The sequence below is a fragment of the Malaya genurostris genome, chromosome 2 (assembly GCF_030247185.1).
Source record: "Malaya genurostris strain Urasoe2022 chromosome 2, Malgen_1.1, whole genome shotgun sequence".
NCBI lineage: Eukaryota > Metazoa > Arthropoda > Insecta > Diptera > Culicidae > Malaya > Malaya genurostris.
In genome coordinates this window covers 275,350,743-275,368,850 of record NC_080571.1, presented here as the reverse complement: position 1 = coordinate 275,368,850, position 18,108 = coordinate 275,350,743, and the positions used below count along the sequence as shown (strand labels likewise).

At 37.0% G+C, this 18,108-nt stretch overlaps 1 protein-coding gene across 1 annotated transcript in view; it reads left to right on the top strand.

The window, feature by feature from the left end:
• The first annotated feature begins 4,091 nt into the window (after window positions 1-4,091).
• LOC131429230 (cytochrome P450 4C1-like) overlaps window positions 4,092-18,108 on the top strand; it is a 77,641-nt gene continuing 63,624 nt past the window's right edge. The window contains exons 1-3 of the mRNA XM_058593280.1: window positions 4,092-4,510; window positions 4,572-4,824; window positions 4,923-5,049. Of these exons, the coding sequence (XP_058449263.1) occupies window positions 4,159-4,510; window positions 4,572-4,824; window positions 4,923-5,049 (732 nt within the window). The 5' untranslated portion in view covers window positions 4,092-4,158. The remainder of the gene's footprint in view (window positions 4,511-4,571; window positions 4,825-4,922; window positions 5,050-18,108) is intronic.

Sequence of the window (18,108 nt, the reverse complement as noted above, 5' to 3'; positions counted from 1 at the left end):
ATGCTGAAAAAATTAGAGGGTTGTATTCAAGACACGAGCGAGCACAAGAACATAAAAAATAAAACGTTTCTAGCGTTCCCATAATAAATACGAAAGTGAAGATGATAATGATGATGATACACTAAACTAAAAACTTATTCAATTGACTAATTACGAACTTGCTCTAGTTTAAGCGCTTAGATTGTTAGCGAATGATAAAATTGACAATTAGATTCTTTCTTGATAATTGATTCCATTCAATTTTGATCCCTTTCTACAAATTTTTACATTGTTAAGTTTTTGATTAACGTCCTTTAACTAGAAGTCAATTATGATGAATTCAAAGTTACTCGAAAGCTCAATTTTAGATACAAACAACCTAAAGATTTGAGCCTGAACAAATAAAACTATTTTATTTTATGATAATAATTTTCGAGAAACGTACAAACTTCTTAATTTTATAAACAGTTAATCGATCAAAGAGAAGATTTTATATATTTTAACGAAAAATTTTGTGTTGGAGTTTACACTCAGTAATAGTGTAATTTTATTAATCCTTCTTCAAAATCGTCGATAATCTTCGGAAAGTGTCGGTGAATAATATGGCAACAATACGAGGAAGAAAACATGTGAAACAATCCGCATAAAATATTTAGTTACTTACATTGATTTTCGCTTTGGCATATTAGGAATATACGGAATGGATACGCAACAAAATTCCTAAATTTTGTTCATATTGTAACTTGATGTTATTAACACATGAATGAACATTGTCATAGTTACAACGCGTGTAGCTATCAGACGCTTATTGTTTTGAAGCAAATAATAATTGAACTGAAACTGGTCAATAACCAAATTCTACGAGGGCTCCTATTCAAACGATACATGTAAAATCGCAGATAAACTTACCTTGAGTTTATTTTTAATACTATATGATACTGCATCTAATTGTACTGTATACGTGAGCCTGTGGAACTCATTTATACTACTAAACCGAGGAGGCCGCTTTTAGATAAGTTTCAGAATTTAATTTTGAATCTTTTGAAGCGTTTAATTCCTGGTGGGACAAAACTTGTTCAGTCACATTCAATGAAAAAGATGAATACAACTTTATACTGAATCCATTTGCGCTCCACCGTTTTGTTCGTATGGGAATGGAGATTTAAGTATGCAAACCGATCCGTTGACAAATTAAAGCATTTTTAAGTTTACAATATTGAAGCTTTGGAAACATTTAAATTAGGAAAATCCATTAACAAATAATCGAGGAACAAGCGCTGCAAATTAGATCCGAAAAATCTATCGCCGCGATAATAATAAAATACTCAATTCAAACCAATTTTTCAATGGGATGTAATTGAAATATTCAAATGACGTTATCTCATAACAGGCATTTTTAATGGTAAAATCGATCAAAAATTTGCTAAATACATGGGATATTTCGAAAGAATCGATAAACACGCTGATTCGGTTCTTCAATATCTAGATGATATATAAGATACTCAAGCAAACACGGTGTTGCGCAAAAGCGACAATCCAGCAAGTGAACGCATATACAATCCAGTCATCAGCTCACTGGCCAAGCTACTTGTTTCATTCACAGTCAAACATCAGCTAGGCAAAGAAATATTGTGCAGCATATATTTATAGATGTCTCTTCATACTACGCATAACGATGCGGTGTTTTTTATGCATGACGCAAAGCCTCCTATGACGAACAAGAAGTAGACGTCATTTTGTACAACAGGGATTGGTGGATGAAAACATAGGTCGATTCCAACCATTTTTTCAATAGTATGCTATTGAAATACTGAAACGACGTCGTCATACATGTTCAAGTTAAAAGTTACGCGACTATTTTTGAAACTTTTAATTGACACCCGGACCCATATAGTGAAGAGTAAGGCATTTTTAATGCCAAAATTAGATCATGGTGCCTCAAAATATGTGTATAACTTCTACACAGGTGACGAACCATGGATTTACTCATATGAGCCCGAAACTAAACAGCAGTCGAATGTCCAAGAAGAACGAAATTCAACAAAAGTTGTTCGCGCTCGAAGCACTTCAAAGAGAATGGTGGCTTGTTTTTGTTGTGGAACACATCTTTATTTTCTATATAGGGGTGTAAATCAGAAACTCAAGGAAAAACACACGTAGAAATGTGGTCAGGTTTTAAACACTTACAGCTCAGTCTATTTTGTATATAAATTATTACTATTATTTCATCATTTGATTGGAAATATTTATAAGTTTCGATTTGAATGTGTCAAGCCACGTATTTTCAATTATAAATGATTGAAATTTTGATTAGTAGCGAGCAGTGTCCTATTTTGTCTGCTACAAATCTCCGGCCCAACGGATTTCCCTGCCATAGACGACGGTTTTGAATGAGTAAGCGATATATCAAAGGGAAAGGATGGCTCTGATTGGTCAATCGATGCGAAAGCGAAGCTATTGGAAACACGCGAATCTATAAATAGAAGCGAAATTATAGCTAACGTTTCAGTCCTACGCGTAGCATGCTAGAGGTAGGTTGTTGCTAGACAGCAAAACAAAAAGTGCCATAAAACGATTTGAAGCTTTAATTGGTATGCTCTGATCTTGTGTCATACGAGTTCGGATGAAATTCCATGTTATGTCGTTTCGCCTGAGAAATTGACATCAACCCCAGGGTAACTTTTGAGTGCTTAAGAATAATTTCTAATTTATATAAGATGAGCTCGATTGATAATGAGAAAAAGTTTATCGCTTCAACCGAAATCGCAGAATGGTAGAGAAACTTAACGCTATAAAAATAACTGCTTGCATACAAAACTTGAACACAAGTTTGGCGAAGAGAAGCTTAAATATCAAAATCCGTTTGGCAAGTATGTACAAAGATATAATTGAAGCAAATAGGGATGTTGGTGTAATTTCGTCGGCTATAAACAATCAATGTTCAGCGTTGGTACCTAATCAAGATCAATCTAGGCAGACTCTTGTGCAATTGCGGATTCAAAAGGTGACGATCGATTGAACTGTTTTATTGTAGATCATTAGAAATTTTGGTTGCCTTGTTCCACATCAATGGCTCGAACAACCCCATGGGGCTGATCCTTGTAGTTTTTCGGTATAAACGGACATATCGCTACAGTTGTTTTAGAAGATCGTAACACCGTCAGTTTTTATTGTTATACCACCATTTGTTTGTCAGAAGTTTTTTGTGAAATAAGGAATGCAAACGCAAGACGCAAAATCACTTTTCATCACGATAATGCAAGCTCTCCCATATCGGCTCAAACAATCGAATATTTGAGCATCCGAAACGTCGAATTGATGGGCCACCCGCCGTATAATCCTGATTTGGCACCTAACGACTTATATATGTTCCCTTTCGTGAACTACGTGGAGAGCGACTTGATACTCCTGAAAAAGCTGTTGAAGCGTTCAAAAACCATGTTTTGGGGGTACCTCGAGAAGAGTGGAAAAAACGTTATGATAATTGATTAGGCTAAATACATAAGTAACTACCCCCGCGTATCCTTTATATCGAATCGCAGTTACCATGAAAAGTGGTTAAAATCTTCGTAAAGAAACTCAGCTAATTTTCTTTTGAATGACTTAACCGATTTTCACAAACTTAGATTGAAATAAATGAGCTTATGACTTTATGAAAAAAGTGAGTAATATATTCAATTATGGCTCTTAAAATGTTTTAATTTGCAGATAGGTCAACGATTCAAGTGAATACTATTTAATTGACATTTATTGGTAATATTTATTTATTTGCGGATTTAACTTTTTAGGCCTTTCACCTGAATGAATAAACGTATGAAAATACTACAGAACTGCGCTATGAGTAAGAATTGAAGATTTAAGTCTAAAAAGTTCATGGAAATTAAATGAAATATGATTGTGATTAGTAAATTTTTCAACATTTAGCCGATCAAAGACAGCCCACAAAGTTCAATGGCATCGTTAGAGTACAGCATCAGTTATATGTTAAGACCGTATGTCTACACAATCTGAGATCAACGAGAAACCAAACACCCTGTATATGATTTCAAAGCACTTGCATGTGGTAAGCTTTCAATACACCTATATTATGTGTTCACTGCAAAACAAAATCCTAAAGTCGCGCCAAGCTCGCTTCCAGTGCCGCGTGGTACTTCGAGTGGAACTTAACTCAGTTTAAACATGCTGTTGCTCGTTTTGACGATCATCCTCTCCGTCCTGAGTGGATTGTTGTACTGGAACCATCGTAGGAAGTACAGATTTGCGGACAAATGGCCTACGATGCAGCCTGCCTACCCTTTGGTTGGCAACGCTCTGTCGATGGTAGGAAAAACTGATGTGGAGAGGTTTGAAGTGATCAAACGCGCGTTTCGTGTGTCGGATAGAATATCGAAGGCTTGGGCTGGACCCAAACTTTTGCTTATTACCAGTCATCCGGATCTGATTCAGCAGATTTTAACGAGCCAAGATTGTCTGGAGAAACCATTTCTCTACGAGTATGCCGGTTTCAGTGAAGGACTCTTCACCGCTAAATGTATGTGTTGTTGGACGGTTCCGATCGGAGTATGCTGATCCTTGTTCCCAATTCGTTACAGATCCCATTTGGAAGGGGACGCGAAAGCGGTTGAATCCGTGTTTCAATCAGCGAGTTGTCAACAGTTTTGTTCCGGTGTTTGTGAGATGTGCCGAGAAGATGGTGGCCAGTTTGAATGAGTGTGAGGACGGGGCCACCGTCAGTATGCACAAGTATACGTCGCTCTGCACCGTTGAGATGGCATGTGGAACCACCATCGGAACGGATATTCTCGATAGGAAAGGCAAGCGGGAGTTTAAACAGGCACTGGATATGTGAGTGTTGTCGGTGCTAAAGTTTATCATTGGAGCATCGGGTGCCTAGTGTAGTTTCAGTGATTGTGTTACAAAGAATATGTGGTGTTTCATTACAGAGCTTCCGAACGGGCATCGAGAAGAATGATAAGTGTGCATCTTTATCCGGATTTCGTGTATCGTTTTACCAGATTTTATAAGGAGTGTACTGAGGCTAGGAAAATTGTCGTCGATTATTACACCCAGGTGAGTTGTTGGAAAATTTCAACTTATTCGCGTTGATTTGTTTGAGGATCGCTTTTTGATTACGAGAGTTAAAATTTATGAAGAAAAAGTTTGTTCGATTTCAAAACCACGCACATAAGGTCTGTACCATGGAAAATCATTTACTTTGTGCTAAATGTAATGTGGTAACTAAAAATGCTAGAAATTTTGTGAAATTAATTGAGCACTTTCAAAATCAGAACGACGTTTCAGTTGTGACAATCCACCTAGTGGAACGATGAAGTTTTGCTCATAAGCCTAAGTATAACTGATTCTTGAATGAAAGCAAGACAGGTTGAGCTACAAATTGAAATGGTACGAAATTTTTGCAAGCCTATAATTGCAAACACGGAAATCGAATGTGCAATCAAGGCTTTGTATTTCAATACAAAATTGACTTAGACTATTATTTATTGACTAGTTTTAAGATACATGCTTTTTTTATATTCAATAATGTAATATAATTTTAAGGCACACTCATATAATTTTAGGCACACTGCTCTAAGATGCCAAGGGTATTTTCTAATCTTAATTATCGACTAACTTAAAACTAGAATAGTATCATTAGACTATGTCATCTCGGGTTCTCGAAAATCCAGCCGGCGATCGGCAGTGGTCGATGAAAGATACATGCTTATTCACATAATCATTTATCGAAATTATCCTTCAAATTGATGCTTTTACACTCATCATTCTGTGATTCCGGAACAAGAAGTCGGACCGTGATAAAATTCAATTGTGGTATATTCAGGATTTCATTGCGCGAGGGGCCCAAAGATTAAAAAATAATGTTACTGAAGAATGCTTCCCAAGTAGCAAAAAATTGTTCTAGTACTGAGTTTATTAACTCTTCTCGCAACGATTATACGATTGGAAAAGCGCACTTTTCTTGAATGATGCGCAACAAGTTTCTTGTTTCATATGTTTCACAACAGTAATGTATGCTAAATGAAAACCGGAATTGAAACTGCTCAAATGATGTTGTTCTACGGTCAGTTGAAAAACCGGATGTGGAACTTAATCCATTCAGGTTTTTGAGTTGGTTTCACAAGCAGTAATATGAATGAATTTTACATCCCTTACAAAAACGTGTTGAATCAATTGTCTAACATATCTAACAAAAATAACTGATATGAAGCAATTGTGAAAAATGCCAATTATAACAAGTTTTAAATGCTACTTGGGTTATGTACCTAGTTCTCGGCTTTTACCGCTGTTTTTAACATACACTTTAAACTTTTCCACTGGAACTGATATTGTATTACATTTTATTACTTTTACTGTCTTGTTATTTCTGTAACACATGTCTGAGACATTCTAAATAATAAAATGTTTTTGATTTCGGGAGGGGCCAGGGAATTTGTTTCGGAACTTGTGAATGTAAATGATGTTTATATTGATTTATTTATACCCGGCTTCAACCAAAGAATGTAAATGAATTTTCGGAACATATGAGATTTTTTTCCGAAGCTCAGTAAAACACTGCCACTTGTCACTTATCTCTTTTGTATCGCATGAAATCTTCAATTTTAATGGTTTGGAATATGCTAAAATCAAGTTTGAATACACTAAGGTCTTTTTTATGCGGTAGCACTTCTCCGCTGTAGCGACAGCTTGCCGAGTCAGACCAAAATTTTATCAGTCCCACTTGAATGTGTTAAATGTCATTTCAGTCTTCTGAACCAGCCAATTACACCCTTGGAACATAGTATGACGTTGCACATTTCTGAACATTTTTTCTATCGACGCTATCGAAACAAGTTGACAATTTAAAGTCACATTAAGGGTTTTAATACACTTCAGCAATAGGACGACAAGGCGACCTGTTTGAAGAATTCTCCATAATTTTCGCGATTCAAATGAATTATTACATACAAACCAATTCGCACCCTTTCATTCTGCTACTAACGCAGAAGGCGATAGCACCCAGTCGACGCCGTTCTATTGACCAACTGTCTTCATAGACACACGAGGAGGCATGAGATAGGAACTTGTGAGCACTTAGTTTTCTCACCTTTTGACGACCATTTCATTAGAACTTGCTAACTTGCCTAAAAAGATCGAAATTCTTCTCCTAAACGATTTTTTTTACGATAGTTCAAGCTTTAGTGTCAGAAAATTTGAAAGAAGAATTCTTGTTAAAGTAGAGTAGTGTTAAGTAAATATCCTACGAATCTTACGTAATCTTCAAACATTTTGATTCAACTTTTTTATCGCTGCTTATTTCCAGATATTGGCTAGTAGACGTGCTTCAAGTAGTTTGATTTTATTTTGCGTTTTCTTTCCTTACTCATCCCCATTATTATCATGCTTACCTATCATTCCAGAAAACTTCTAAATGACTGTTTTTCATTAAATTGTTGACGGTTTGGTAAATCATTATTAGCTCGCCGTTCTTTTTCCGAACTGTTAATAAAAGTTTTGTCAAGCAAACAACAAACTTTTTCTGTTGATTTCGGCTCAACGGACATTTGGCAATTTGGATTATTAAAAACAAATGTTAAAGTTATGACGCATGTTGATGATCCGGTAATGTACTCTTTACTCGTCACTCTTACCGAGCTACCAGTAAAAGTTTTGCCAAGAAAACAATTTTTTTACCATTTTCGGCTAAAATGATATTTGTCAGTTGTGAGATTGCGAAGACTCGGTTGTGCTGATCTAGGCAATGTTTTTGCCGAGATTCGATGAAAAGTTTTATGTGCGTAGATTTCTGAAATTACGGCTGTATATTCCATCGTTTTGCTGACTCGGGATGAAGTATATGTATATACCTGTAGCATGCCACGTTTGACAGACAACAAGAACAGCTGCTTCAATGGTAACCAAGGACTCAAATTTCTAAAAATTACTTCTGACGAGAAAATTAAAGTAATTGTACGTTAATTATAGACAGATACATATGACATAATTTATCGAAACATGTTCTATCTGTGAGCGATTAATGTGATTAATGGAATACTAAAGAAACGGCTGAATGCAATTTAATATAACATCATGGTTTTTTTTTGTTTGTCACGGGCGGCCTTATCCATGCTGCATCCCACAGTGATAGTGGCTCAGAAATTTCGAATGAAATAATCGGTTGAAAACATTTCTTCCAAAAACCGACTAAGTATTTGTTTTGCACCTTTCCACGTATAATTTTCAGTGATATGACTTGTTAGGGTCGAAGCAAAGGTACTGGCTCTGAATTCATCGTAATCCATTGATAGCTGACCGCCTATTAATTAGTAAAATGAAGATAACAAAGATGATTCACGATTGCTTGCATGGTTGACATGTAAGAATGAAGGCTACTATGCTGTTGACGATTTCTTGACTTCTCCTCGATTTCCCCAATTGTCTTTGGGCTATCGAGAAATTGATCCTCGGTTCTAAGTAAATAGTTTTCAGGATGATATTGAGCACCTGTTAGCAACAGAAACTTGCCTTTCAGAAAAGCAAGTATCCCCATTTTTTTACGGCAAGCAATTTGCTACAAGAGGCTCCTTTATAATCGATTAGTTAGTAAAAAAAGAAAAATTTGCATTTAAATCCTAAGCAGCTTCGGTGTTTCGTAAATACACAAAAACTGATCAGAGTGGTTTGCCGTCATCCATGTTCTAAGCCGACAGCACTTGCTGTAATGAATGCGACATGTGCAACTTGTTTGCTAGACACTTCAAACAAACTTACAATTTACAGAAGCTCTCCCCGTTCCGGTGTCCAGTAACGCTGATATGCATTAGATTTAAGACCTATCCGCACTAGGCCGACTCAACCGATCCGAGCTCTCCGGTTTCGACTTTTTTTCTGCTTCGGCTAGGGCTGATCTGCACATGCACACAGCTCAGCCATAGCCAAAGCAGAAAAAAGTCGGTGTCTGAGAGATTGGCTCGGTCTAATGTGGGACAACCTTTAAGCGTACTTCATCTGAGAGAAGATGATTTTTTTCGTGGCCTTCTTCTGTTTGATAGCTTCTTTTCGGATCTGACGGTATTCTCTAGAATGTGTTAAAAAGTTAGACAAATATTTGTAAACTTTTATTACTCCACATCGTTGTTTTTCTTAGAAATGAAAATTCTCGCATATCATCACTGTAACTTGTAAGTAGGGCTGTGCATCGTTGATAACTACAGATGAATTGAGTATTCTTGAGCGATCACAAACGATGCAAATTTTTACCTATGATACATACATACGTGTATCCCGAACGACTTATTCTGAAACATAGATATGTTTCGCTAGCCGTTATAAATTATGATTGGTTTCATATGTATGGATCCAGTAGTACCAAAAGCCATGATGAATAACTCCGAATTGGGGCTCACATAAACTGATTTCCACAAAGCTAATAGTTATCTTGGTCCTATCGACCAAGCAAAGCAAAGTCCTGGCATTACATTCCTTTTGTGAAGTTTGGCCTTTCAGTTTCAACAGACTTCGCAGCCTATTCTTAACGTACAGAACCATTGCATGGCTGGCGTGCTCGATCCTACTAAAACTAAGAAACATTCCATGTCGGGGCTCGAAAATACGACAACTGGCTTGTAAGACCAACGTCGTATACATTCAACCACCAACCCGGGCCAATCCTATGGACCACTACACTCAAATCTTCATTTACGAAATATTCGATTTACGTAACACCTTTTACAAACCAAATTCCAAGTATCGTAATCGTTTTTCACGGAAAAAATCCAAAAAAACAGAAACTATTTTTAAGAACATTCTTCATAATGGGTAAAATCGGATCTCCAAAGATCATGTCTCTCATCGACTTCCGTGTTTCACAAAGAACTCTACGAACGGAGCTTCGGAGACCCATAGTGTTATGTACCATCCGACTCAGCTCGACGAGGTCGAAAAAAGGCCTGTGTGTGCGGGCACTTTTAAAAGATTTTTTGCCGCTAAATTTTCTCTGAGATAACTAAATCGATTTCAACAAGCCTAGGCTCGTATAAAAGCTACTATTGAATTGTGGACCGCACGTATAAGGTATAAGTCGTAACCGACAAAACACGTTATTTTTTACCGCTCAATGACTTTCAAATTCTTAAATTATTTTAATCAAATTTATATTTAAATGAACCTAAAAATTGAAAACAAAATTTCTTTCAATTCTTCCGGTATGGCGTTGATAGCGGTATTGGGAAAATTATGATCAGAAAAGGTTCATTTCATTATCGCTCGCGAAAAAATCAGTTCAAGAAATTTTCTAAAAAAGAACTCAGTGACTGAAAAAGTCACTTCCGAGATTTGCATTCATGAAACAAGCATCCACAAAACTCTGAACCTCGAAGTTCACAAGTGATTTTTTGTGTCAGCGAAACTTGATGACGATTTTTAACCGACAGAAATATCTTTAAAGAGACAATCGAAAGGGAGAAGAGTCTCGGATGATATTTCGATACTGAATTTCCACTACGCTTCAGTTCGACACCGTAGTGATTCGTGCAAGATTGAATTATTATATTTTCATCAATGAAAATATCCCCACTGAATAAATTCACAAATGAGAAAAAATAACTTCGATATTTTCGATGCAGCAGGTGGTCAATATGAACAACAGTATTTTATTTATCCACATTCCAATTCTGCTTTAATTCCAGCTAGTTGGTTATAAAGCTTGCTTTAGATAGAATTGAAACAAAGACAATTGCCTGTATTTCAGTTTTTTATTATTAAATTCAAGATCTGTTTTTATACAAATGTAGCGTTTTCTTCATACTTTTAAGAAAAATACGGATAAAATTATTCGTCACGGGTTCGAAGGAATTCTCGATTTTTTCCTGTAACACGGCTCATTAGGCGGCACACACATTCTTCATTCATCGTTTTAGCTATCTTATTCCACCAGGTTGTCATCTGATTGATGTCTTTGACAACATTTCTCTTTGCCTTGAGTCTCCTCTTCATGATTGCCCAGTATTTCTCAATAGGGCGGAACTGGGGGCAGTTGGGTGAGTTAAGGTTTTTAGGAACAAACTGGACCCCTTTCTCTGCATACCATTCTTGAACGACTTCGCTGTAATGACAGCCCACGCTGCAAAACCGGCGGATATTTCATCAACGACTTTTCGTTTTTGATTTGCTTAATAATAACATCGACTGCCCCACACTTCTGGCAATGTTCCGGGAAGATCTTTGCGAAGAATGGACTTCATACGACGATCAGCTCATCGCACACAGTATGGACAAAATAATCCAATGGATGTTTGCTGTAATCAATTCAATAGAGTTTATCATCTGTTTGATTTTACTATGAACAAAGACACATTTAAATCGAAAATATTGTTAAGTTAATGTTTTTAGACTAGATAGATAATAATAAGTCTGTGCGATAGTTTTTACTCTAATCGAAGACAAATAAATAAATAAAAATAGACAGCTTGTCAAATCTGGCCAAAACATCACGGGATGGTCGTGGGATCGAATGAACGGCAAAATTCGTTTTTGGAGACACTCTTTCTAGTATAGTTCCGATGTCATTGTCTTATTTGTAACGAAAACTTTCGTTTTTTTGCCACAGCTGCAAATGCCCTGCCAAATCATAAATTTTCTTGCAAATTTGTCGGCAAAACCAAATTTAAATTTGGCTGGAACATCCCCCCGAGCCGTAACCAAGTAAAATTTTTGACCTGGGATTTGCCCGAAGTCAGCCTTGACATAGGTTTCATCGTCCATCAGAAGACACCCGTCGAACTTGGTCAGCACCTGGTCATATAGTTTCCGAGCACGAATTTTCACCACACTATTCTGTTTTATGGTCCGATTTGGTTGTTTGCTAGCTCGATACGACTTGATTCTTTCCCGGAGTCGAGTTCTTCTCACGGTACTGTGGGCAGCACCGAATTTTCTGGCCAAATCACGGTCCGACAGATTAGGATTCCTCTTAATCGTCTTCAAAATCTTACCACGCAGATTCCGGTCAACAGTTCCGTTCCGACGATTGGCTTGAGGCTTCCGAATCGTCGTCAATGTTTCCTTATACCGTTTGATAACGCGCCATACGGTATTTCTGGGCAATTTCAGCTGTTTAGCTAGCCTAGATGCGGACCACAATAGATTTTCCAAATAACTGTGCACAATTTTTTCCCTTCTTTCGGCTTCCATGTTGATTGTTTACAAAGTATAGTCCATTTGCGGAATGTCAAAATTCATACGTGAAGCTGACAAAATTCCCGACACGCGAGCGCCAAGAACTTCCAAATCCGTCCACCAGGAGCGCCACAATATGAGCAAAAGTTTGTTTCAATTCTAAATGAAGCAAGCTTTACTGCAATATTTAGATTAAACCGAAAAAAACTCTGTTAAGCATGAATTTGATCTATATAAGTGACAGGAGCGCAGCATTGCCAGTATGTCTCGAACACACAGTAGGCGCAGCGTTTGAATGTCGCTTAAGTGACTAATATTTTTTAATCAGCTGCATAATATGCCTTGTGATTGTTTTTATTATTATTTCTCCACCACGGTAGTGCCGAATAAATTTCAAATACATCACCACTATGAACTCACTTATCCACCACCCTACGCGCGCTGAACATTAGCAGAAAGGTTCAGTTTTTGTTCATAGACAAATGTATGCATCATGTATTCTGCAAAGGGTTGTGATATAACGGCTATGAACATTCATTTCCCAAAAATCTTCTGTTCGAGGATCATATCAGATATATTCATGGTCGCGTTGTCAAAAAATCAGTACTGAACTTTTCTGTAGTGAGTTTCGATGACATTCAATAAGTTACATTTGCTGTTCAGGTAGTCTTTTTGATTGTCCATAATTTAGCAGAAAGCGGTTCGATATGTCTCTACATTGTATACAACATTTTCAATCTGGTAGAAGATGCTACGAGAACTCGCTTCCTGTCAAGGCATGAACCCTGAGAGAATTTTTCTACATTTATTCGTTCCGCTTCATACTCTGAGTATTTCACGGCCCTTAACAAAAAAATACTCAGTCTGGCAAAATCGGTGCTGTGTGGAATTTCCCAAGAGAGAATCTCAAGTTGACAATGATCGCAGAAAATCGAATCGATGATTCTCATACTAGGTTCAAATATTTTAAAACCCTTGTGTGGAGCATTCACAGACATTTTCATAGACACAACTTATACAAAGGTTATATGCACATAGTTAGAATAAGCGGCAGTAGTAAAATGATTCTATCGCATTTATCCACTGCCCATATAGAATAGGGTCGCAAAACGAGAATAAGCGACCGTTTGTTGCTTCAGAGAGAATCCCCACAGCAGCATGCTAACCCGTGATTCTCAGACGCGTTATTGAGAGAAATTCGCTCTCGCACTGGTGGCCATTCTGGTTCATTTAACAACCATGCCGGTTTTTTTGCTGCTGAGATGATGTCCGTCTCTCTTTGATGGCAGTGATTGAATCGAGTCAAGAGTTGGTAGAGAGCTTTATTTGATACGATAAAAGCCATCCTTGTGCTTAGGTATAAATCACCATGTTAACAATGTCCAATTTTCGGATGAGTTTAAATATTTCCAAACAGTAATATTGCTGCCTCCGCAAAAATAGGAATAAGATCTTAAATAAACTGAAATAATTTTTCGGATTTGCAAATTATTTTAGTTTACTGACTCTTTTCGGATGTTACACTGGTTCCCGGTTTTTCGGTTTTGGAAGACCCCAATTGTCTCAAGCTCAAGATTGGAATGTATTGTAATTGCGTCATGCGCTGCTGTTTAATTTTATCCGGATCTAGTTCTCAGTTCCAGAGTAACGTTTTTAAGAGTGGTTGACCCAAATGAGTCACTATGGAAAAGAGATGAATTATCTGAAAAAATCTTATAGGTCACATAATTCATTGATATTCGGCAATAGAAGTCTAAGAAGTAGAGTCCAAAAAGGACGGGAATAAAAGTAAAATCGGACTAATAAACCGATCATGATAAACCAGTAATGGTTATAGTTTAATCAGTTTAAAACGAGTGACGACTGACTACTGACCGCCGCAGAATTTGAACATTTAGGGGCGCTAATGCTTAGCGGTTCAAATTGAACTGTTAGGCGGAGATGGCAGTTCAATTTGAACTGATTTAAGCACTTATAAGCCGAAGGCGAAACGCGAAGAAATCGAAACTAAATATGTACTTTAAAGACTGTCTCAGAAAGTATGGACGCACTTTGATTTCGCTGTAAATAATTGTGTTAGATGTTCAAATTTTATTTGATATACTGATAATATTAGACTACCACAACAGAATATTATTCTCAACATTTGCTACTTAGCCATTGTAGACTAGCTGGCGCACCTTCTTGCGAACGTTCCTCATTAAATTCCGTACAGACTTCTTGGCGACAAGTTTTGACACTTTTTTCCAATCTTTTTCGAACTGTTGAATGGTTTCGGCTGTCGAGACATGTTTCCTAAGATGTGCCTTCGTTAATGCCCAAAATTCCTCAATTGGTCGAAGTTGTGGGCAATTTGATGGATTCATATCTTTTGGGACGAAAGTGACATTTTTGTATACCTCTATTATTCTACCGTTGAAGACAACAGGATCTTTATGGCTTCGAATCATGGGTAGAAGTCGTTTTTGTAAACATTCCTTGATGTATATTTCGCTATTCATTGAAGCAGTGGTGATGAAGGGTTTCGAAATCTTACCGCAGCTACAAATTGCTTGCCAGACCATAGCTTTCTAATCAAATTTTTCGACTTCAATCGATATCTCGGACTGGTTTAACACTTGCCCTTCTCGCACCGTATAATATTGTGGTCCCGGCAAGGATTTGTAATCGAGTTTCTCGTAAGTTTCGTCATCCATGATTATGCAGTTCAAATTTTCAGCAAGAATCGTATTGTACAGCTTTCGAACCCTCGGTCTGATCGATGCTTCTTGTTTCGGACTACATTTTGGTTGTTTCTGCTTCTTATAGGTTCGAAGATTCAAACGTTCTTTAGCACGAAGAACATTTGACTTCGAAGTGCCCACTTTTTTGGCCACATCCCGAACTAAAACCTCCTTCTTTTGCTCGAACGCCTTCAGTATACGTTTATCTAACTGAAGGTTAGCAAGACCTTTTATTCGACCCGTTTTCGGTTTATCCTCAAAAGTTTTATCCTCGCCGATTGCATTTCACACGGTTTTTTCACTTACTCCTTCCATTTTGGCTATCTTTCTCAGTGACAGTCCGCGTTCTGTGCACCATTTGAACACAATTTATTGATGTTGTTCTGCTGAAAGTCCACGCATTTCGAAACAATCTAATGAAAACGATTAAACAACTGCACAAGTGATTAGAGAAGAGTGTAAACAACAGGACGTAGTAATAAATATTGCGATTGCGAAATGGCAGCGGTTTTTGGTTGCGTCCATACATTCTGGGACAGTCTTTACGTACAAACCAAAAACCCCTAAATGTTCAATTAATACAGATTTTGGCATTAAAAATGCCTTACTCTTCACTATATGGGGCCGGGTGTCAATTAAAAGTTTCAAAAAATAGCCGCGTAACCTTTTTGTGTCATAATTTTGAACGTTAATAACTCGGTCATTTGTTGATGGATTGTTATAATTTAACAACCAATCGATTCGGAAACTTTTAACTTAAACATGTATAACGACGTCGTTTCAGTATTTCAATAGCATACTATTGAAAAAATGGTTGGAATCGACCTATGTTTTCATCCACCAATCCCTGCTGTACAAAATGACGTCAACTTCTTGTTCGGCATAGGAGGCTTTGCGTCATGCATAAAAAACACCGCATCGTTATGCGTAGTATGAAGAGAAATCTATAAATATATGCTGCAAAATATTGCTTTGCCTAGTCGATGCTTGACTGTGTATGAAACAAGTAGCTCGTCCAGTGAGCTGATGACTGGATTGTATATGCGTTCGCTCGCTGGATTGTTGCTTTTGCATTATGTGCTGGTGAAATTTCCTGCTATCAGCACAACACCGTTTTCGCTTGAGTATCTTATATATCAGTATTGAAGAACCGAATCAGCGTTATTACCGGTTCTTTTGAAATAGCCTATGTTTTTAGTAAATCTTTGGTAATAAAAATGTCTTACTCTTCACTATACGGGCCCGAGTGTCAATTGAAAGTTTCAAAAATAGCCGCGTAACCTTTTACTGTCATAATTTCGAACGTTAATAACTCAGTCATTTGTTGATGGATTGATATAGTTTAACAACCAATTGTTTCGGAAACTTTTAACTTAAACATATATGGCAACGTCGTTTCAGTATTTCAATAGCATACTATTGAAAAAATGGTTTGAATTGACCTATGTTTTCATCCACCAATCCCAGCTGATAAAATTGACGTCATTTTCTTGTTCGGCATAGGAGGCTTTGCATCATGCATAAAAACACCGCATCATTCTGCGTAGTTCGAAGAGGAATCTATAAATATATGCTGCAAATCATTTCTTGATTTTAGTTGATGCTTGACTGCGAATGAAACAAGTAGCTCGTCCAATGAGGTAATGACTAGATTGTACATATATGCGTTCGCTCGTTGGATTTTCGCTTTCGCTAACTCACTGTACGAGGCTGAGTGTCAGTTTAAAAAAATGCAAAAATAACCGCGTAACCCTTTTCTATCATAATTTTGAACGCTTAGAACTCAGTCATTTGTTGATGAATTTATATAATTTAACTACCAATCGATTCGAAAACAATTAACTTAAACTTATGCGGTAACGTGATTTAAGCATTTCAATTGCATACCATTGAAAGATTGGTTTGAATTGACCTATGTTTTCACGAGCCAATGACAGTCTCAGTGAATGATGTCAAACTCTCGTCCGATTTGCGCAGTATGAACTATAGCACAACAAGGAATCTATAAATATATGCCCGAATACATTTCTGCTTTAGTTTACCCATGGCTTATCTTGATTCTCCGGTAACTAGCAGGCCAACTTAGAATTATCGGCAATAGATTTTTCGAACCTAATTTAAAGCGCTTGTATCTCTGTGATTTATTGATAAATTTTCCTCATTTAACTTGATTCGAAAAAGTTTAAAAATGTTTTAATTTGTCAACGTGTAGTGTGCATACTGAAATCTCTATTTACATACGAACAACACGGTGGCGCGCAAAAAATTCAGTAAAAAGTTGTGTTATGATGATAATTATAGATAATTATTTTTCATTAAATGTGGCTAAATATAAAGAACTATCTCTCAGCATAATCCCTCAGACCCTATTATTAAACCAAACAATAATCGTGTGACCTAAGTGAATAGTTAAAAATTGATTTAGTCGTATCAAGTATAATATTTAGGTCGATTCTTGCTTCCAAGAATCTTATAGAAGGGATCCAGACTAAGTGTAGTAAAAATAATGCAATACAAATCGTTATGCAGTATCGATTAGAACAAGCTGTTGTCTTAGGCTTCAAAAGATTCGTAACATAGTACAAATAAGTTGTTTGTTATTTGTGACTTTTAGTGCATCCATCATCATCTTTATTTTGATGTGGAACACATCTTTATTAGGGGTGCAAATCAGAAACTTAAGAAAAACTACACGTAGAAATGTGGTCAGGTTTTAAACACTTACAGCTCAGTCTGTTTTGTATCAATTATTAATATTATTTCATCATTTGATAGGAAATATTTCTACGTATTGATTTGAATGTTCATAGCCATGTATTTCGAATTGTATATCATTGAAATGTTGATTAATAGCTAGCAGTGTCCTATTTTGTCTGCAAAAAAATCTCCAGCATACCGGATTTCCCTGCCATAGTCGACAGTTTTGAAGGAGTAAGCGATGTATCAAAGAGAGAGCATCGCTCTGATTGGTCAATCGATGCAAAAGCGAAGCTGTTGGAAGCACGCGAATCTATAAATAGAAGCGAAATTAAAGCTAACGTTTCAGTCCTATTCCTAGCATGCTAGAGGTAGGTTCCCGGTGGATGTTGTCGACCCGCATCGGTCCGATCATCGGGCCGATTATCGGACCGATTGAGCACGATATAGGGCCGATTGTAGCGCTTCGATCGGCCCGTCATCGGACAATTCTGCACCATTTGCATCAACCGCGCTGACCTAAAAAAGCTTTATGTTT